Genomic DNA, 23,066 nt, shown 5'->3' with positions numbered 1-23,066 from the left:
GTTTCCGATTCTGCGCACTGGAGCCCGATCTACTTTTGCTGAGCGTTTTGAGAGCTGTGCGGAAAAACTGATGAAGTCCAGAAAACTTGTAGCAAAGTAGCGATTTGAGCAACGATGAGTGATCCTGTCGTCGACAACGCCGTGCCATCGGGCAATTCTTCGGTTGCGATTCCGACAGACATCAGCGGGCAAATATTAGATCTAGATGAAGACGATGACTTGGAAGTTTTCAGTAAGGTAAGTTAATTTACAATCAACTGGTTTAAACGGAGGTCGATCGCACACTGTTAGATCAATCCTGTAAAACTGACTCACAACTAATGTTAAAATCTTTTGATTCTACATCATAAAGCTCGTAGAAATCTCTCTGAAGATTTCTCAATGAAATCTGGGTGTTTTGTTGTGATCTGAAGTTTCAAAGGTCAGCGATCATGCGCTGTCATGTCATGGTTGTTTTCACATCGGAGTTATTACTGTTGTATTTTCTGTAGATTTCGTCTTAAACTTAATTTGATGCCAGATCATTCGTTTTAAATAGCCACAACTCATCGCACAGCTCAGTACAGCCTGTGTGTGTTTGACTATCGCTGCTTCAATGTTTATCTAGTCAGTGTGCTTCTCTGTCGACAGTCTTAAATGCCCTAGCAGGCACAAACTAGACAGAACTTCATAACAATTCCCAGCAAAATGTTGTTAGCAGTCTAACAGGCAGAACACTTAAATGGATAGTTAAACCAAAAATTAAAATTCTGTCATCAATTACTCACCCTCATGCCTTTCCAAACCCGTATGACTTTCATCTTCGGAACACAAATGAAGATCTTATTGATGAAATCTGAGAGCTTTCTGTCCCTACCACTTTGACGCCTCAAAAGTTCATTAAGAGATCTTAAAACTAATATAATTTGAACGGTTTAGTCCACATTTTCTGAATTGATGCGATCGCGATGAACAGATTGAATTTAGACTTTTATTCTCATATAAACATTCATCAACCCACACATTAGTTGTGGTAAACTGATGCTCAAACACGTTTGCGTGACATGCTTCTTGTGTTACGCAGCACGTTTGAGCTTCCGCAAGCAGGTTCGGTTGAGCTTCTGTTTATGATTGCTAATCAATGTTTATATGTGAATAAAAGCCTATATTCAATCTGTTGATTATATAAAGTGACCAAGTCTTCAGATTTGGACTAAACCGCTGGAAGTTAACCATACTAAAACTATGGATTAGTTTTAAGATCTCTTTATGAACTTTTCGAAGGGTCAAAGTGGTCAATGGAGGGACAGAAAGCTCTCCTATTTCATCAAAAAGATCTTCATTTGTATTCTGAAGATGAACGAGATGAAGATGAAGTCTTACTGATTTGGAACGAAATGAGGGTGAGTAATTAATGATAGAATTTTCATTTTTGGGTGAACTATCCCTTTAATAATGCCCAGCAAACAGTTAGAACACCCTAGCATTGTCCTAACAACCGCTCAGACAGGTTTAGCAAACATTTGCTTGGACTGTATAACCTTAAAGCTGTTTTAAATTTTCTGACACAGCTTTGTCAGTCCAACATCAAAGTTAGTTTTGACAAACTTTAATTTGAAGTAGGAGTGTTTGTACTGTACTACTTCCCTCAAACATTGTGGGTGGTGTTGTAGTTAGTATTAGCAGTGAATGGTTATGAATGGAAGTGAGGTGTTTGTAGTGTAAAGCAGAAATGCAGTTTGTGCTGACTATGGGCCAGTTTGTTATGACAGGAAACACACAGGCTTCTTTCCCAGCTGCTGTGGCTAAACGAAAGGGATTTGCATACGTCAGTGTTTGGACCAGGAAAAGATAGCAAAACAGTAGGAAAATCAGATGTTTGTCTCTCACTGTGATAAAAACCCAAACACAGCCCTCAAAGCGGGTTTAAAGCAATATTATGTCCAGTTTTAATGATACACACTTAAAATGGCATCATATTGGGGTTCTTTGTACAACCATTAAATATTGAGCCTTTTTATGTTGTTCATTAAATACGCTATGAATTTTTTGGAAACTTGAATTTAAGCTCAAGAGCTTTTTAATGTTTTTAGGTATACAAGTGTAAAGGATCATGTGACTGAAGACTGGACGGAGTAAAAGTAAAATTGACATTTGTGCATTTTTTTTGTTTGCTTATTAAAATAAAACCTGTAGCTGTGGTTTGCCAAATAATTTTGTCAGATAAATACCTTAACCAAGTTAAGTGTTTTGTTGTACCCTCATATTTAAAAATATGTTAAAATCTGTTGTTCCCTCATATTTAAAAATATTTTATATCTAATATAATATAATATTTTATATAAAATATTATATATATATAATAATAATTTCCTTATATCTTGATGGTTTAATTGAACTTGTAGGCACTTATTGTATCAGTTTTTTTTTCCTGTTTTTTTTCTCTTCTTCTTCTTCTTCTTCTTCTTCCACCCTTGAGTCTATGGCAACCCATAGAACTGTATTAAAAAGTTGTGAAATTTGGCACACTGATAGAGGGCATTCTAAACATTAATCACAGCAATTTTGAAGTCTCTAACTCAATCCCTCTAACTCCTCCAATTTGCACTCACACTTTTGAACCGTTAGTGCTAGAAACCCTCTAATTCCTTGGCTCAAGATGATTCTATCGTGAATGATGTAATATTCCGTCATACATTTTTACCGCCATTTTAAATTTTCTGAAAAATCTACTTTTTCGAACTCCTCCTAGACCATTGCTCTGATTGTTTTTTGTCCTTGACAAAAAAAACTTAAGTCAGTTCATCAAACCGTTGTCGTTTAGCGTGTAAACAAATTATAGGAACAACATGACAAAATGGACATAAGGCTTTATCTCTGCAGCACTTTAGCGAATTCTGACCAGACTTGGTGTGTGTTATGACTAGGGTTGCAAAGGGGCTAAAAAATTCGGGTACATTTCTAGAAACTTTCCAAGTTTCCGAAAAATTGCAACAAAAATTCTGGAAACTTTGCTACCTTAGTTATGACATTGACAACCAAGAACTGAGGGTACCTATAGTTTATGCACAGTGCCACCTAGTGGTCACGAAATATGAAAAAAAAAAAATGCTATAACTTCTCAACAGTTTGACCAAAAATCTCTTCCAAAAAATCTTTAAAAAACTGTCACCAACACTGACCACACCAGATCAATTTGGTGTCAGTGCCACCTATTGGTCAAAAGTAATAAGCAATTACGTCACATTACAAGTGATTGTATTAATACCATTTTTTTGCTTAAAATCATCTCCAAATGTTTTTACTCATTTTTGCAGTTGGTCTGATGCTCGCTTCATTGATTTTTAGCTCCTCATTCTGCCTCTATGGTGCTTGGCCCCTGATTGCTGTTTGCAGCTATATTTGTAAATTGCAATCATATTTCACAATATTTCAGTTTTCACTGATCAAATAAATGCATCCTTGGTGAGCATTAGAGACTTATTTTAAAAACCTTAAAGAAAATATTACCAACCCCAAACTTTTAAATGGTGGTGTATATAGTTTTTGTTTTAAGTAGCTCTCAAAGGTATTTCAAGGAATACAAGGGTATTACTATTGGACATGGTACCATAGTAATTCAGTGTTACATTTGTTGCTGTAAACTTAGATTTTTTTTTAGTACACCAATCCACATCCAATTGGTTGAAAGCACTTGTTGTTTGCTTGATGTCTAAACACTTGTGCTGTTGGTCCCTCACGTGTCCTGATGTTTTGTGTAGGGTACGACTCTCACAGAGGGAAGCTCTTTCAACGCCTCCATGCAGACCTCTCCTGCTTCAATGATCAACCAGTACAAGTTTGAGGAGGAAGAAGAGGGAGACGCTGACACCAAAGATATTTTTGTCACAGTCGATAACCCAGAGAGTATCGTGACGGCTATTGAGACATACGTAACCTACCGGGTCATGACCAAGGTACGGCGGATCTGAGCACAGATTCACCTAGTCAGGTTCTGTGAATAATTCTCTAACCTTTTTCCTTCATTCTCCCTCACATCAGACCACACGGAGCGAGTTTGACGCGAGTGAGTTTGAGGTGCAAAGACGATACCAAGACTTCCTGTGGTTAAAGGGACGCCTGGAAGAGGCTTATCCCACGCTCATTGTTCATGTAGGTGAAGTGCGCGAGTCTCTTGCTTGTCAAACATTCTGGAAGAATGAACACAGTTAGAATCGAAGTCTGTGGGGCAAGGCATTTTATATATATATATATTTTTTTTTATGAGTGGAGGAACTTCTAATGCCTTTAAGACATCATTTCACATCCCTTTAAAAAAAAAAAATTAAATAAAGGTCTTGTCCTCTATCTCATAATACAATGAGTTGATTGTGTCCCATCAGCCTCTTCCTGAGAAGTTTGTGATGAAAGGAATGGTGGAGAGGTTTAATGAAGATTTCATTGAGACGAGGAGGAAGGCGCTGCACAGGTTTCTGAACAGAATAGCAGAACATCCAATTTTCTCCAGCACTGATGATTTTAAGATCTTTCTCACAGCAGAATCTGGGGTAAGACTCTTTATATATATCTGTTTATTTATGAACTTATTTATTCATTTTTAGGTAGTTATTTATCTACATTTTTGTTTATTCATTCATTTATATTTAGTTATTTATCTATTTAAATATTTTAAAGCATTTTATACAATTTATACATTTTTATATTTATTTATTAATTAATTTGATTATTGTATAGTTTATTTTTATCTATTTATTTATTATGTTTTATACAACTACTTATACATTATTTATACATTTACTCTTATATTTTTTAATTAATTCTCTTTTTTTATTTGCAAATAATAATTTAAACATTTACTTATGCATTTATTTTCATATTAATACATTTGTTAATGCATTTCTTTATAAAAATGTTTTTTTATTTATTATTATTGTTATTATAAATGTGTAATAAGGTTAATCTAGTTTTTTATAAAATACTTAAAGGTACATAAGGGCTATTAAAGTATTTCATATTTAAGTATTAAACTTTGGTGCATAACTCATTCCAAATCATATCTAGGGACCAAAAGTAGAAACTTGGGAATTTTTTGACCCGTAAGTGATTCACCAGTAAGTGATAACCTAGCAACAACCCAGAATATCCTGGCAACCACATAGCAGTTATGTTGTAATCACTATTTATTTTTTTGTTTTGATATTACACTAGAAGATTTTGCTCTTTTGCTAGTGACATTTTCTTCCTAATAAGGACATTAAAACCTGCGTGTACTACACACACACACACACACACACACACACACTTCTGTGTGTTCATTATATGTCATCTCAGTTTTGCTTTATAAGAGGATTATGTTGAATTCACAGAGATAATATGACAGCGTCTGTTTAGATCTGGCTAAGTGACCTCTAAGATAAGTACTTTATATAGACCTCCTTTCAGCCATAATAGAGGGAGTTTTTCTGTGATGGATATTTGACGCTTCGTAGGCTGTCGACCACATTTTCTGTCATTAGAGGCTTTTGCTGAGAGAACATAGTGAAAATGGGGGTTATTTTGCTGTTGTCAACCTGCATCATACACTGTTCCACTGATCCTCTATGCAGGAGTTGACCTCTCATAAGAAACAGGGTCCAGGTTTTCTGAGCCGGATGGGGGAGACGGTGAAAGCCGTCGCTGCTTCGGTCAGAGGGGTCAGAAACCGGCCCGTGGAGTTCACTGACATGCAGGAGTACGCGGAGGCCTTCACTCAGAAGATCGGCTCGCTCGATAAAGTTAGTCAAAGAATCGTCAGAGAGAAGAAAGGTTGGACTTTTATCCCATTCACACTCTTTTCCATTAATTCTCCTCCCTTTTCTCATCTAGTCTCATCTCACATGTCCGTCTTATCTTCTTCTTACTTAATTGACTGGCAAATGTATTGATATGGGCTTTAGCTGCTATAGCTGCATGAACCGGCTGCTGCTGTTGTCACAGAGCACCTGGAGGAGCTGAAGGAGTGTGGGCCCATATACACGCTGTGGTCCCAGTCAGAGGAGGAGCTGGCCGAGCCCCTGAAGAGGATGGCAGGCTGTCTGGACAGTTGCTGTAAGGAGACAGAGGAACAGGTCAAAGAGCTCAATGATCACCTGATTCCAGTCCTTCATGAGTACGTCCTCTGCACTGAGACGCTCAAGGTAGACCAGCTGACAAGATGATCCTGATTTCTCTTTCTAGAAGGAAATGAAAAGTCGGTCATCATTTACTCACCCTCATGTCGTTCCAAACCTGTATGACATTCTTTCTTCTGCAAAACACAAAAAGTTGAAAAAAGTGTTTTTAAAAAAAAAATAATAATTTTTATTTAATAAGGATGCATTGAATTGATCGAAAGTGACAGTAAATACATTAATAAATAATGTTACAAAAGATTTATATTTCTGAACTTTCTATTCATCACAGAGTTTCCACAAAAATATTAAGCAGCTCAAAGCTTTTCAACATTGATGATAATCATTTCTAGAGCAGAAAATCTGCATATTAGAAATATTTCTGAAGGATCATGTGAAGACTGGAGTAATGATGCTGAAAATTCAGCTTTGCATCACAGGGAGAAATTACATTTTATAATGTATAAAACTTGTGGTTTTACTGTATTGTTTATCAAATAAATGCAACCCCGGTGAGCATAAGAGACGTCTTTCAAAAACACTAAAAAAATCTTAGACCCCAAACTTTTAAACGGCAGTGTATGCATGAATATATTTATATCTGACATGAGGGTAAGTAAATGCGACAGAATTAACATTTTAGGTAAACTGTGCCTTTAAGTGTAGAATGTTATATTCATTTGTTTTGGTTCAATAAAATGTTCTGTTCCAGTTTGTTTGAGGCAAACGACCTGCTTGTTTTCCTCGTATAAAAATCATGTTCGAATTGATATGATATTGACATATACACCTTGATGCAAAGCTAAGATCAATACAGCCAACAAAATGTTTTTCTGATGCTTATTTCATATTTCATCCAGCCTTAAATTTAATTAAAATATATTGATCACAATTTTCATACTTCATGAGTATCGATCATGGGTTTTCAGGCGGTACTAAGGAGGCGAGACAACATCCAGGCGGATTTTGAAGCAAAGACTGAAGCTCTTGCCATGAAGAAGGCCGACAGGGATGCGGTAAGTCTATTATTGACTCTTTCCATTCTCCACGTAATCCATCCAGCGCTCCTTTGAAAATTCACGGGGATTATTTTTAATAAAACCGAGCTCTAGTCGTTCAGTAGACAGCACTCCTTTTTAAGCTGGAAAAGGAATTTGGAGAGATCATATAAATATCTCCGGATAGCTGTAGATGTCCCTTAAAGCCAGACTACTCTTGAAATGGGATGCTTTTAAATATTACTTATATTGCCCAAGCTAATATTGCCATATTTAAGTCTCGTTGGCTTTTTGAGTTTATTTTTGTCAATTCCATCAAATATCAGGTGCGGGACGCTTGAACGCTCTGAAAGGGCATTACTGGACAAAGAACCGATGGTGTCTAGAGAAGCTCAGCAGCGTCTCGGCACTCTTGTCAATTTAATTACGTGATTTGATTGAGCGCTGTCCCTGCTGACTTCTGCTGCTTACTACAAAAGGTCATTTCCAAAATGAGAAGGTATCCCCAATGCTCTGAATTTTTGTTGTTGTTGTACCAAAAGAACGATAAGAATATGCTCTAGATTCACTCACTCACAGCAGGTAGAAAACGATAAACCATAAGATATATTTGAATACCATATGATATATTTGAATTTCCACATTCAGCTGTGGATCATTATGTAAACTTTGATCCCAATTTAACTATTAAACAGTGAGCGGTGTTGGGAAACTTAGTGTAAAATTGTACTTTGGTCAAGCTACAAGCTACTCAAAAAAAAAAAAAAGCAAGTTTTTGACCCCCAAGGGCCTCCTTACTAAAATATAGATGGTTATATATTTAAATGTATAAAGACCTATTTTATTCTGTGACAAAATATTACATAGACAATATATACTTTATTTTATTTACATATTTCACAATTTTTTTCGGCTAATCATTAGAGGAATTTTAAATGTGTAAACCTGAAGAAAAAAATAATTCTACGACTGTTCAATAAAATAAAATAATTTTGTTTACTCTCATGATTACTGATCAGCCTTTAGAAAGCAGGATGAAAAAAAAAAAAAAAAATATATATATATATATATATATATATATATATATATATATATATATATATATATATATATTTTTTTTTTTTTTTTATTTTTTTTTTTATCATTACATAATTTAATGCACTTTTAAGCCGTTTAAGAGGATACTATCTTTTTAAATATATATAAAGTATTATTAAATATATAATTTATTATTGCTTTTAAAACATGCTTTTGAATGTTTTTCTTTTCCTTCAGTTTGTACGTCACTGTTTGTGCATGTCTGCGATCTGCAAAGTTACTAAGATTTATTCTATCTAACAGAGAACTCTGATCCGCCTAAAACGCCTCGATCAAAGTCCAGATATTACTTCCTCAATTGTCCACGTCACAATGTGAAATCATGTCATTGTAATGTGACAAAAATGGCGATGTAACATGGTTGTTGATGGCTCGTTGCTTGCAGAGATCTAACCAGTATCCCATTCCAAATCCAATATAGCATTTCTGAATTTCCATAGTGTGATGTCATTAACAGTGTTTTGTGACTTCAAGTCCAGACTTGTTCATATTCACGTGTTCATGTGTCCATTGAAGGAATCTAAGGTGCTGAGTTTAGCATGGGACAGCTTGGTGGGACGATCCCCCGAGGAGGTCAAACAGCAGAAACAGCAGAAACTTAAGGGCGAGATTAAGGAGGTAATATTCCCCATCAGTGCTTGGGCTTGGCCTGACTAGCTTCTTCTGGCTTTATCTGCTCGAGCATTCGTTCGACATGTAGATGTGCTTCCCGAGGTGACTCGCCCTGTCATGAGGGTGTGTTGTCGCCTTGTCTTTGTTTCACACATTTTTGTTTACAAGCGTAGTTTAGGCCAGCTTTACGTTTGAATGCTGTGGTGTGTGTGATATCAACATATGCGCTGTCTAACATGCTGTGGCTATTTTGAGGATAACCGGTTAATACCTCACTCTGCTGAGCATGTTAGCATAGTAGGTTTTAAGGTGTGGTGCATGTGACCTTTTTTCAGTCTCGTCTAACTACTTTGTGCTAGAGATATGAATGAAACCTCAAATCATATGGCTTGTTGAGGAAGAGGTGTGTTATTACTTTTCTTGTGACTGTTTGCAACAGACCCATGAGTCTGAGAAAACCCTTGGTTATAAATCTTAACCTAACCGGATTGTGTTGCAGGATTATTATTATTTTTAATATATATATTTTGTTACAAGTGTAAAAAAAAAAAAAAAATATATATATATATATATATATATATATATATATATAAATATATTAATATATTAAAATATATATATATATATATATATATATATATATATATATATATATATATATATATATATATAAATATATTAATATATTAAAATATATATATATATATATATATTTATTTATTTTTTTTACACTTGTAACAAAATATATATATTAAAAATAATAATAATATTATATAATGTTATTATTATTATTATTATTATTATTTTATTTTTTATTTTTAAAAAATATATATTTTATATAAAATTATTATTACTTTTATTTATTATTATTATTATTATTTTTTTTTCCACTGTAGTTTATCCTATCATTTTACATTTTTTTTAAGAATTTTCAGGGGGGGGTTTTTCTTCTTTTTTTAAGTTTAGGGCTGTCAAAGTTAATGTGTTATCTTGTATCATTTTAAAGTGTTTGACAGCGTTACATTTCTTAGCAGTCTAGCGTTATTGCAATCTTGTGGCATTTTCATATTTAATCTATGCCAGTTGTGAAGCTTTTAAGTTTTAAATAATACCACGTATCAATAATATGTCATTGGTGGTCATTTTTTTATTATTTTTATTTATTTATTATTATTATTATTTTATATTTATTTTATTTCAAATAATAGTTAACAGTAGCTAGTGATGTGGTTTGTTAATATGGAGACTTGATTTGGGTCAGAAAGTGTCCACCCAGAACACCCTAGCAGCCACATAGCAACACCCTGGTAACCACCCAAAACTTTAGTGGCGAGTTTTGCATGGGCAAGCAATGTACATATCTAATTTTTACTGCTTCTTTCATAGTGTTTCCTAACAGACTGCATGATGTTTTAACGGTTAGCACAAATGCTGCAGACACATTGAACTGGGGTTCTCATATCGAAGTTATGGGTTCGAATCTGGCTTGCATCACTTCCTGATCCTGTGCCCCCTCTTTCCCCCATCATTTACTGTCATCTCTTCACTTTCACTATGAATGAGTGAAAAAGGATGCGGTGATGTGCTTTCAGTCCAGTAGAGGGCACTAAAGGTCACTATAAACAGGTGGAAGTTCATCATCCCATCGGAATCTCTCTCCAAAAGGTCTAAATAAATAATGCCCTTACTTCAGTAAGTTATGAAATGCAATGACATTAAGAGATTTTTAAGTGTCCAAAAACTTGAATATGTGAATCAACCAAGTTTGACCAAGATAATTCATTTATTTCTTTAGGAGTGGATATTAGAGACTATGCTTGTGCATGTGTGTGTGTGTGTTTTAGTGACAGCAACATCAGATCAGCGGAACTAATGATCTGGCCTGCTTGTCAGAAGGGAGACGTGGCTGTAGACAACGTCTCATCCCTAGAGAACTGCATCCATTCACCAAACACAACTGCTGTTCCACAAGACAGCCTCACATCTGATTCACACGCTACAATGGAAATGAGATGGAGCTCTAACAGATAGCCACCTCTGACCTTCATTAGCTTACCTGTCAATAAACATCTCGCTCTCTATTTCAATCTCTTTTAAATGTTCCTCTCAGTCTTGGCCCACTGATCTGACGTGCTGCCGTTCCCACAAGCCTGTCATTCCTGACATCACTGGGCATGTTTACTGTTCATCTCTCGCTCCGTGTTTAGACACTCATACTGTTGAGTGTCATCTGGAGGTGCTTTTAACCCCCAGAGAGCTCTCGCACTAAATAGAGTACTTAGAGTTGTTAACGGCCACCCTGTGAGCCAATCACAAGCTGCGCAGTGACAGGAAAGCAATCATGCATTGGTGGAAGACTCTAAAAATACACAAGGTGGCTGAAAGTTTGTCAACACCATTGTCTAATTAGGGGGTTTTACTATTTCAGTTACAAAATCTACTTTTGCTGAGTTTTAATTGCATTTATTGGACAAAAAAACTATTAAAATGACTGTTTTCTATTAGAATATATTTTAAAATGCAGTTTATTCCTGTTATGGAATGTCCCATTACTCCAGTCTTCAGTGTCACATTATCCTTCGTAAATCATTCTGATATGCTGATTTGATGCTCAAGAAACATTTCTTATTATTATTATTATTATCAATATTAAAAAAAGTTGTGCTGCTTAATTTTAGTGGAAACCATGAAAAGTTTTGAAGCAGAGTAATATAAAATGGATAACTAAATGAAAAACTGTCAGATATGCTTAGCGTCATTGTTTGAACAACTCTTTTAAGACAACTTGCAGTGAGCCAAGAAACAAATTAACTTGATTACAGTGAACGATGTTCAGTAGTTGATATCAGCATGACAATATTATTCCTGCATGCTCAGCAAGTTTTTACAGTAGTTATACTCCTCAGTAATGAAAGCTTTTACAACACTAAAATAAAAATGGCTGTACGTCAGCAGTCTGATGGTGGAAGAGCTGCTATAATAATATTGGCGTTGACATGTTGGTTTTTACTTGTCCGTTCAGAGCTACATGACTTATCATCTCTAGAGTCACGGGTGAGGATTAGGGATGCGCAAAACTACATATTTTCTAAATTGGTTAGTCAGAAGGTCATCTGAGGGATTAGTTGATTAGTCTGTGCAAAGGAAATCCTTTACAAGTTTAGGGTTGTGACCACCAGACTTAATTAGATCGGTTTCTTAGCAATAAATGGTAAATGTAGCCCTTTCAATAGATTCTATACATTTTATTGCAAAGAAACTATTGCTTTCAATAAAAGACAGCTGGAGCTTAATATGCATATACAGGTGATTTGAAGTATAAAACACTTATTCTAACACACATACACGCATATATATATATATATATAATACATATATATATATATATGTAACACACTGTGTGTTTGTGTGTGTGTGTATGTATGTGTATATATGTGTGTGTGTGTGTGCGTGTGTATATATATATATATATATATATATATATATATATATATATACATATATATACATATACATATACAAATAGTATATGAAGAGTTCACACACAGTGTAATGTGTATAATATATATATATATATATATATATATATATATATATATATATATATATATATATATATATATATATATATATATATATATATATATATATATATATATATATATATATATGTGTATGTGTGTGTGTGTGTGTGTGTGTGTGCTTCTTGTGAATGGCCTTCAATAGAGTTAAGATGTTAGACATAAGACGGACTAGTTATGACACTGATACTTTAGAGGTTAACTGGACCATGCTAACCAACCAATCCTTGTGTTTAGATGAGAGTTGAGCTGGATAAGATGGAGGACCGGCTGGAGTGGGCCAATAATGCACTCAAGAGCGACTGGACCCGCTGGCAGAAGGTCATGAGAACTGACCTACGATCAGCCTTCGTCGACACAGCAGAGAGGAACGTCAACTATTATGAAAAGGTGAGATTTTTGCTTAGTTTTTTTCTGTGTGTATAGCAAGAAAAAAAAAAGATAAATGATATATTAATTAATTTGGGTTTTTGCATATCTGTCGGCAGAAGAATTTATTCTGATTAATATTATTAGTACATTAGTACATGTTGTGGCCGCCATTTTATAAAAGCGAGAATTTGGTTGTTACTATTTTAAATTTGATCACACATTAAAATAGTGATTGAGATGATTGATTGAGTTTATTTGAGAAGATTTCAGAACTGAGAGATAAACATTCTAAGGTGGTAAAAATACTTTGGACAAGACTTGGACAGACCACTGACAGATTTGAGAGGGTTGTATGTGGCCGTCTGCCTGCATTCATTTGCACAGCCGCCCTGGATCTGTGCCAGCAGAGGGTGGTAGTATCTCATTTGTATCCCTGCTGACAAGTAATTGCACTCCAAATCTATAAATGTTGACATTGCTCGCTAGATTGGATGTGTTTTAGCCGGTTCACTGCTTAATTTATCTTTTTTAAAGGTCTCTTCCTTTGCTTTTTAGTCGTAAACAACAAATTATGACCTCAAAGTTGAAGGTACTTTGCAACAGCACAACATAAGATGAGAAGCAAAGGAAGACATTTGAACTGTCAAAGTTTTAGAGATATTGTGATGTCTGGTTACCTGCCGTGACCTTAGAGGCTCTAGAGACCAACCTGTTGTTGGACAGAAACAGATGAATGCGTTTATAGCGAGAACGAATATAACAAATTCTCTGTTACGTCTCCAGAGAGGTTGGTCTGGTTACGTCTCCACCGGGATTTTTAAGATGGAAACAGATTTAAAAATAAGCCATGTTGAAAGAACTGTCATTCTCTCCAGCGTTGAGGGAAGCTACTTTGAAACCGTAGCTTGCCAAACTACTCATTTAAAGTAGTTTTGACTACTGACAAAAACTAGCAGGGAAACTTTAATCAAAATGGCAGTTTGCAAAAGAACAAAAACTAGACTGAAACTGATAACATGCACTACAATAGGAACAAAAACTAAACCCAATTACAGGAGAAAATCATAGACGTTTTTGTAATTGCAGGTAAATGAGATTTAAGGGCTATGGAAGCTTGTTTCCACCATGGAAAAAAATATTTTTTATCTCACAATTCTGACTTTTTTCTTCTTAGAATTTTGAGTATACAGCGGGGGAAATAAGTATTGAACACGTCATCATTTTTCTCAGTAAATATATTTCCAAAGGTGCTATTAACATGAAATTTTCACCAGATGTTGGTAACAACCCAAGTAAGCCATACATACAAAGAAACAAACAAAAATAAGTTCAGAAATTAAGTTATGTGTAATAATGTGAAATGACACAGGGAAAAAGTATTGAACACATGAAGAAAGAGAGGCGCAAAAAGGCACTGAAAGCCAAGACAACTGCTGAAAACTTACAGTAATTAAAAAGCAATCCAGCCCCCTGTCAGTGGAAATTGATAACAGCTGGTTCAGTCCCAAATGATGGCCTACAAAAAGGTCTCATTGCCAAGGTGTCACACAAGACACATCTCTTGATGGGTAAAAGCGAAGAGCTTTCTCAAGACCTTCGCAACCTAATTGTTGCAAAACATAATGATGGCATTGGTTGTAGGCGCCATTCTAAGCTTCTGAATGGTCCAGTGAGCACTTTTGGGGCCATAATACGGAAGTGGAAAGACAATAATTTCACCATAAATTTGCCTCGACCAGTGCTCCTCGCAAGATTTCTGATAGAGGAGTGAAAAGAATAATCAGAGGAGTTGTCAAAGAGCCAAGGATCACTTGTGGGGAGCTTCAAAAGACCTGCAGATAGCAGGTACTGTTGTCTCAAAGAAAACAGTAAGTAATGCACTCCACCGCCATGGCCTGTATGCACGCTCACCACGCAAGACTCCATTACTGAAAAAAGAGCATGTTGAAGCTCATTTAAAGTTTGCTGCACAACATTTGGAAAAGCCAGTGAAATACTGGGAGAATATAGTGTGGTCACATGAGAGCAAAATTGAACTGTTTGGATGCCATAATACACACCATATTTGGAGGAGAAATGGCAGTGCACATTACCCTAAAAACACCATACAACTTGGTGTTGGCTCTTGGACAAATCTTCTGATTATTCTTTTCACTCCTCTATCAGAAATCTTGCGAGGAGCACTGGTCGAGGCAAATTTATGGTGAAATTATTGTCTTTCCACTTCCGTATTATGGCCCCAAAAGTGCTCACTGGACCATTCAGAAGCTTAGAATGGTGCCTATAACCAATGCCATCATGTTTTGCAACAATTAGGTTGCGAAGGTCTTGAGACAGCTGTTTGCTTTTACCCATCATGAGATGTGTCTTGTGTGACACCTTGGCAATGAGACCTTTTTGTAGGCCATCATTTGGGACTGAACCAGCTGTTATTAATTTCCACTGACAGGGGGCTGGATTGCTTTTTAATTACTGTAAGTTTTCAGCAGTTGTCTTGGCTTTCCATGCCTTTTTGCGCCTCCCTTTCTTCATGTGTTCAATACTTTTTCCCTGTGTCATTTCACATTATTACACATAACTTAATTTCTGAACTTATTTTTGTTTGTTTCTTTAAATGTATGGCTTACTTGGGTTGTTACCAACATCTGGTGAAAATTTCATGTTAATAGCACCTTTGGAAATATATTTACTGAGAAAAATGATGACGTGTTCAATACTTATTTCCCCCGCTGTATCTCAGAGTTATAAAAGTAAAAAAAAGTCAGAATTGCGAGAAAAAGTTAGAATTCTCACATATTCTGAAAAAAGTTAGAATTGTGGGTTTGTCTCGCAATTGTGAAAAAAGTGAGAATTGCAAGTTTGTCTCGCAATTCTGAAAAAAGTTAGAATTGTGGGTAGTGTTGTCAAAAGACCCGGTACTTCGGTACCAAGTCGGTACAAATTTTTTTTTAAACGTCACGGTACCAGGTTTTCTCAAACCCGGTACTTGATGCGCGTGCATGCCCGAAGCGCGTGCAGTTATGTCCTCTTCACAAAAGCGCTGAGACATGGCGACCGGCGGTGCTGCTGATGTTTTTGCGCGTGCAGATACGTTATTTCAAATGGCGCGCGGCAAGCGCGCTCATAATAGAAGCGGCGTGCTCGTTTTTCCATGCGCGCCTATGTTCATGGATGCATAGCAAAGCACTTGTGGAAAGGAGAAAGCGGTGCGAACTGCGCTCTCCATGATGACGAGGAAGTATTAGCAAATAATTAATTGATTTCTAGCCCTTGCATTAGCTTTACTACTATATATAGCCTATTTATATATAGAGGAGAGGAACTATATAGATATATTTATGGAGATGAGAAATAAAAAGCCGTCATTAATATCAGTTCGTCAGAAAAGCAGTGGATAACTCCTAGCAGGTTTAAAAAGCCCTTTTAAAATTAAATATGAATGCAGTTTTGGATTAAATAAAAGTACAGTCAAGTCAAATAAAACACGTTTTATCTCCTGTATAGTTTGGTAACGCTACAATAAGATACCATTCATTAACATCACTTAATGCGTTATCTAACATAACACATTGAGTGAACAATATATTTTTACAACATTAATTAATGTTTGTGAATGTTATTTAATACAAACACTTGATTGGTCATGTTTGTTCACTTCATTCATTGTGCATTAAATAATGTTAACAGAAATAATGTTAACTTTTGATTTTAAAAATGTATTTTTAAATTAACCCCTAAAGGAGAATAATTGCGACAGTATATAACTATTGTTTATTGTTAGGTCATTTTATCTAATGTTATCTAACAAATGGAATCTTATTGTAAAAAGTGTTTTTACTACTACAGTTTCCATCTTTGTAACTGTGATATACACTTTAATATAATTATGTAAATTTAATCTAAATTAAGCTTTGGTACCGAAATTGGTACCGAGAACCGTGGATTTTCACTGGTATTGGTACCGAATACTGAAAATTTGGTACCGTGACAACACTATTTTGTTGGGTTTGTCTCGCAATTGTGAAAAGTTAGAATTGTGGGTTTGTCTGGCAATTCTGAAAAAAGTGAGAATTGCGAGTTTGTCTGGCAATTGTGAAAAAAGTTAGAATTGCAAGTATGTCTCGCAATTCTGAAAAAAGGGAGAATTGCAAGTTTGTCTCACAATTCTGAAAAAAGTGAGAATTGCGAGTTTGTTTGGCAATTGTGAAAAAAGTGAGAATTGCAAGTTTGTCTCGCAATTGTGAAAAAAGTGAGAATTGCAAGTTTGTCTCGCAATTGTGAAAAAAAAGTGAGAATTGCGAGTTTGTCTGGCAATTGTGAAAAAAATGAGAATTGCAAGTTTGTCTTGCAATTGTGAAAAAAGTGAGAATTGCAAGTTTGTCTCGCAATTGTGAAAAAAATGAGAATTGCAAGTTTGTCTGGCAATTCTGAAAAAAGTGAGAATTGCAAGTTTGTCTTGCAATTGTGAAAAAAATGAGAATTGCAAGTTTGTCTGGCAATTCTGAAAAAAGTGAGAATTGCAAGTTTGTCTCGCAATTGTGAAAAAAATGAGAATTGCAAGTTTGTCTTGCAATTCTGAAAAAAGTGAGAATTGCAAGTTTATATCTAGCTTAAATCTAGTTAAATCTGACTTTTTTTTTCTTCTTGCAATTGAGTTTATATCTCACAGTTCTCACAGTATATCTCACAGTCTCTCACTTTTACCTTTTTTTTTTTATTCTGTGGTGGAAATGAGCTTCCATAAGAGGCAGATCAATCTGAAATAACACAAAATAATGATCCAGCAATGCAGCAAAGTGCTTACCGCGAGTAATTGTGCTGCTATCTCCTTGAAATGTTGAAGAGACAACACAATTATTGTCTTGTTTACTTGATCAAAATGGCCTCAAATAAAAGTCTTGAAACGGCAAACTCTAAATCCAGCGACTAGTTATTCTTCAAGTGGATCCAGTCCATGTGGCTGAATCAAAGCAATTGGAGATGAACTGCTAAATTAGAAGATGTACTGCTAATTGCAACACACTTATAGCTCATTTGATTGGCCACAAGTAATGCTGTGTTGTTGTATATTTCACAAATAAAACTTTGCCAGTATTATTTTGACTACAGTGCAGTTTCTGATTAAATACGTACTATCATATGCACAACTTTGTGGTTCTTTGTGTTATATGGTGCTAGGCAGCCAAAAAAATATATTAACAGTGATTTGATGAAATCTAGCTATTTATGCATCATTAAAATGGACCAGAACTAAACTGAAATTGAAAGCTGAAATACAAGGAAATACTGCATGCTCACAGGGCTCTGCAGAATTATATAGCATTCATATATTATAATTATCATAATTAATATTAGCTTCCAGGTCTAAACAACATGACTACTGTGCATTTTTATTTATTATTCAGTTTCACATCTTGGTTTCAGCCTATCATAGATACATTTGCATTCAACCTCAGCTCTCTGTACACATCATGCTTACAATGCAAACTGATATAAGAAACACTGTAACCCTGCACACTGATGTGGGTGGATGTTCAGCGTTTGCAATGCCGTACATTAGAAACAAACACAGCAGCCATGTACTGCAACATAGCATCTTCAGAGAATTGCCATGGAGACGCCATAGCAACAAGGCTGTAGCTGAATGGCAAAGATGAGGGAGCTGTCATTAAATGTTACATATAATTCAACCGACACAGAGCCTTTGAAGGATTTTCAGACTCTGCAGAAACATTCATTTTTGTTTTGAGTTAAAGCAACAGCTGATGCAACTGACGTTTCAAAATTCACATCTCGACCGTGTAGCTTCTGTTGTTTGCTGTCTGATCTGCACAGTTACGTCTCAGTTGTGTCTGTGTTGATGCATGTTATCATTAAAACCATCGGTAACCATGTTTCAGACAGAGACGTGTTGCAAAGCAAACCCTTTGACTGTCTAAACTACTCAAATAGGTATTGACATGCTCAATCTTTGTCAATAAACTCTTCTCTTCAGTACTGTTCACCTAATCGGTCTTCTGGAATGGTCACATGTATTGTGCCTTTATTATAGTTTTTACCAGTATGTGCTTATATGCAGTGCATTGACCTTTTGTCATTGATTTGGAGGCTTGTAGAACATTTTCTCAAAAGTTAGTTGTGCTTTTCTTAGTTCTGTTCTTTTATTCTTGCGCTTCCACAATTACTATAGAAAGCTGAAGTAATTTTTTCACGACAAATGGGAAAATTGCTGGAAAATTGCAAGTCATTCTCTGCTGAGATCAGAAAAAAATGCATTTTTATTTTTGTTGTGCTCATTTGGTTGTGCTGGAAGGGTCAACAAATGTACTTTAAAGGGATAGTTCAGCCAAAAATGAAAATTCTGTCATAATTACTCAACCTCATGTCATTCCAAACCTGGATGCATTCATTTTTTTATTTTTTTTTTTATTATTTTTTATTATTGAACATTGGAGTATGTATCTATTGTTGCTGCCATTTTAAAAGCCAAAAAATCACTATTATTTGCATTCAGCATTGTTTTATTCTTTGTTGGTCAAGGCTGGCCCACACTAAAAGATTTTTAAAATCTTATCTGATTTTTTAAAAATGTCTCTCACATTCAATCATAGATTTAACAGTTTTGTTCCTATAGTGTGTGGAGAGCCACGATGTGACCAAGAGAGAACAACACACACTAACAGATCCCATTCACAAACAACCAGAGTCGCGACTGAACACAAGAAATCTCGCAAAATCTCTTGCAGTCAAACGTGACTTTAGAGTAAACAAACATGGCGGACGACGGGCAAGAAGAAATGGCGATTATAGTGTTCGGACTGCTTTTTACAGAAAAATTGTGGGGAAAACACACAATCCTGTCCCACACAACAGGATTTCTGATCGTAAATATTCAACATGACGTTCTTCCAAGCAGATTCAATCACTCTTAACACATCACACCACAGGTAAATCTGATAAGACAATCTGTAGAACCATCAAGTCAGTCGGGACTTTACCTAGGGTTTTCGGAAGGGGAGAATTGGGCCCAAAATCGTCCCGATTATCTTGCCTTCAGTCATCTTCTTTATGAATGCACAGTGCAGAGTTCTCAAAACTTTAGCAAGCGAAATACGACAATTCTTAACATGCTTTCATATCAATCTCCTGCAAGTGAATGGCACACTAAAGTCTTGAGTGATCGCCCTTTTACCCAGCTGCCGAGATTCGGTGGTGCCAATCCCGATCGCATCTGTCCCATTCAGCTTTGGCATACAGTTTTATTTTCTGTGATTAATCAGTGTCTTGAAGCAGAGTTATACAGGTGTGTGCCTCCTTAAACTGGGCCGTTTGGTACTGAGACGAATCTAGCCGTGTCCTGGTGTGATTCGGAGGGTGACTGTGGTCCAGCGCCCTCACGAATGGCCTGTCTAAAGTCATTTACCAAGGTCACGTCACGTCTGAATCCTGTGGTGATGGAGTACATTGATTAACTGCTTTTGACAGTCAGTCGGCCGCAGCCAACGCGCCTCCAGAGATTCTGCTGTGAAACACGCTTGCGAGTGGCATCCGAGCGGTTTGGGTCGAGGTGTTTCGGGGCTTGGGCGACGGTTGATGAGTCCCTGTGAAGACATTTATCAAGGGCTTAGAAAGTGACACCTAAATGGCACTCGGTATGAGGTGCGACCAAAGCTTCCGAATCAAATTGGAAACCAAATAGAAGCCACTTGTCAGGCCTCACGGTTTACGTCGTTTAAACATCCATCTATTTCACTGCAGTTAGAGAGTTTTTAACTGATATATTTTAAGATATTTTATTATATATTTACTGAGAATGTATATTGATGCATAAGGATAGCGTCACTTACATTTGCTTTGGAAAATTTATTTCGAGTTATTTATATATTTTTGTTTTAGGGATAATCCACGGCTAGCTATGCATTAAATGATTTTAATGCACAACGTTGAGGCGAAGTGCATTAAAATCGTTTAATGCATAGCTAGCCGTAAATTATCCTGCTTATACCATGGTCATTTGCCAACATTGACAACTTAAAGCTGTTATTGATGTTTGCAGCGCTATATATATATATATATATACTTTTTAAATCTAATATAGAATAATATAATTTATATAAACATAATTATAGTTAATTATATTGAACATTGTTTCTAAAAGCAGTAAAATCAAAAGGAAAATAAACTTTTTTTAAGGCTAGATCCGTCAGTGGACGTGCAGCCCTAAGCGCGAGTCTCAGAACACTGACTGTTTCTATTGCAACTGCAGTGACATGATGACTACACCAATCAGCGATTGGCTCTTTTATTTAGAAGGCGGGACTTATTCCGCAATATTGTGCTTTGCACTTTCTACCATTCATAAGTAATATGAGTGCACGTCTAGGGTAAAGTTTGTTGTTGTGTCTGACTTGTCTAAATTAATTTATTACACTGCTTCACATGGCTTATTGCTTTAATATAATTGTGTGTGTGTGTTTTCTTGCAGTGTTTGGCTGTATGGGAGTCGTTCTTGCATTCTCAAAGGACAGAGGCTGAAGGAAATGGAAAGGTTGACTGTTCCTAATCTCCCATGGTGCTTTTAGGTATACGGGACCACACATGATGCTTTTATTTCTGCAGACACCAATAAGATTCATATTTAGAGACTGAAACACCAAAGAGAAAGACAGTCGCCCTAAAAGAACATCTAACAGCTTCAGCAACTGACCCAGAGAGAACCATAATGGAATGTCATCAGTACATTTGCTCCAAAGCACGTTTGGTTGCTTTTGATAACAGGGAAAAATCATATTGCCAAATCTTTTATACTGAGACCTGTTTTTCTTTTTTGTTTATACGAGTACAACACATGAGATGAGAAAAATAATGCAATTCCTGGAAAATGAAGATGCTCACATTATGTCTTTATTGCACCATCTAACCTTTCTAGTGAGAATTCTATCCATATGATGTTTGAGATTCATATGTCTTGCCCTTTTGCAGATCAATGCAAATGCAGTTTACCTCTTTCAGAGCTGCCTTGCTGCAAAAACCATTCGATTAGTGTATAAATAAATATAAATGCACTCTGAATGGATGCGTTTCTTGCATTGGACTGAATTCATCATTGTGCTATTCAGGTTACTGAAGCTACATCTTTATGCAAACATCATATATTGAAGATGATGCTGACATTCCAGAATTGTTTACATGATATTAAAATCATAAATCAAAAGAATTTAACTGTAGCCTTTGAATATGAAATGAGTGTATTGTTTTAGATGCTATTATTTGAATGCGGTGCACTAATATCATTAAGTGTAATAAATTGCAGACTGGTTTAAAACTGCTTTTACAGATCATTAGTGAAATTAATGTCTTGGAATTATATATGTATTCTTTGAACAAGTAAATTGTTATTGAAAAGATGATTGAAAGATGTTTTGTGGTGTGTGTTTTTGTTCTCTCGAGAGAGAAAGCGAGCAAACAGAGCATCATGTTGGATCCTAAACTAGGTTACAATCACAGCTTGATCACATGAAACATTAAAAAGCTCTTTATATAATAAACCCAATGTCGCTCGATCTATGTCAGTACTCTTTCCTTCACTGCTTTTATAGTCCTGTGGCAAAATAAGATAAATGTCACCCATGTTTGCAGCCCGAATTCAATGTGATAGGATAAAAAGGCAGTGTACCGGGAAATAATGGTAAGAAAATATGTATTTCAAAAACAAAAGACTCATACGAATAGGTTCTTTTTAGTGAATCAAAATCATACAGCGTGACCAATTTAGCCAGATTGACAAACAAATGACTCTTACGAACTGGTTCTTTTTAGTGAAAGAAATACATTATAGTAGAATTTGATTCACAAACAAATGACTCTTACAAACTGGTTCTTTTTAGTGAAAGAAATACATTATAGTGGAATTTGATTCACAAACAAATGACTCTTATGAACTGGTTCTTTTTACTGAAACAAATACATTTAAGTGGAATTTGATTCATGAACAAATGACTCGTATGAATGATTCTTTTTAGTTAAACAAATACATTATAGTGGAATTTGATTCACTGACAAATGACACAAGTTATTTTTAGTGAAACAAATACTTCATAGTGGAATTAGTGGAATTTGATTCATGAACAAATGAATCTCATGAACCAGTTCTTTTTAGTGAAACAAATACATTTTAGTGGAATTTGATTCATGAACAAATGAATCTCATGAACCAGTTATTTTTAGTGAAACAAATACATTATCGTGGAATTTGATTCACAAACAAATTATTATTA

General features: G+C 35.5%; 1 protein-coding gene across 2 annotated transcripts; it reads left to right on the top strand.

Annotated features, from left to right (window-relative positions):
- The first annotated feature begins 10 nt into the window (after window positions 1–10).
- On the top strand, window positions 11–22,352 carry snx7 (sorting nexin 7). 2 transcript variants are annotated; one of them, XM_084103107.1, is made up of 10 exons: window positions 11–237; window positions 3,741–3,935; window positions 4,021–4,131; window positions 4,362–4,526; window positions 5,586–5,784; window positions 5,956–6,155; window positions 7,058–7,144; window positions 8,741–8,842; window positions 12,655–12,807; window positions 21,275–22,352. In XM_084103107.1, the coding sequence occupies exons 1-10, from the start codon at window positions 115–117 to the stop codon at window positions 21,350–21,352; spliced, it is 1,413 nt and encodes a 470-aa protein (XP_083959233.1). In that variant the 5' UTR covers window positions 11–114; the 3' UTR covers window positions 21,353–22,352. The 2 variants fall into 2 exon arrangements, with proteins under 2 accessions (XP_083959233.1, XP_083959234.1); XM_084103108.1 differs by lacking the exon at window positions 8,741–8,842.
- Window positions 22,353–23,066: the final 714 nt, after the last annotated feature.

This window comes from Abramis brama (genome assembly GCF_963993115.1).
Source record: "Abramis brama genome assembly, chromosome: 24".
NCBI lineage: Eukaryota > Metazoa > Chordata > Actinopteri > Cypriniformes > Leuciscidae > Abramis > Abramis brama.
This window is presented reverse-complemented; position numbering and strand designations above follow the sequence as displayed.

What these genes read in the sequence shown, in the direction of transcription:
- snx7 (XM_084103107.1), top strand. Translation starts at nt 115, where the DNA reads ATGAGTGATCCTGTCGTCGACAACGCCGTGCCATCGGGCAATTCTTCG. An exon ending in CCTACCGGGTCATGACCAAG is followed by an intron (nt 3,936 to 4,020) that starts GTACGGCGGATC and finishes CCCTCACATCAG; the next exon opens with ACCACACGGAGCGAGTTTGA. An exon ending in AATCGTCAGAGAGAAGAAAG is followed by an intron (nt 5,785 to 5,955) that starts GTTGGACTTTTA and finishes CTGTTGTCACAG; the next exon opens with AGCACCTGGAGGAGCTGAAG.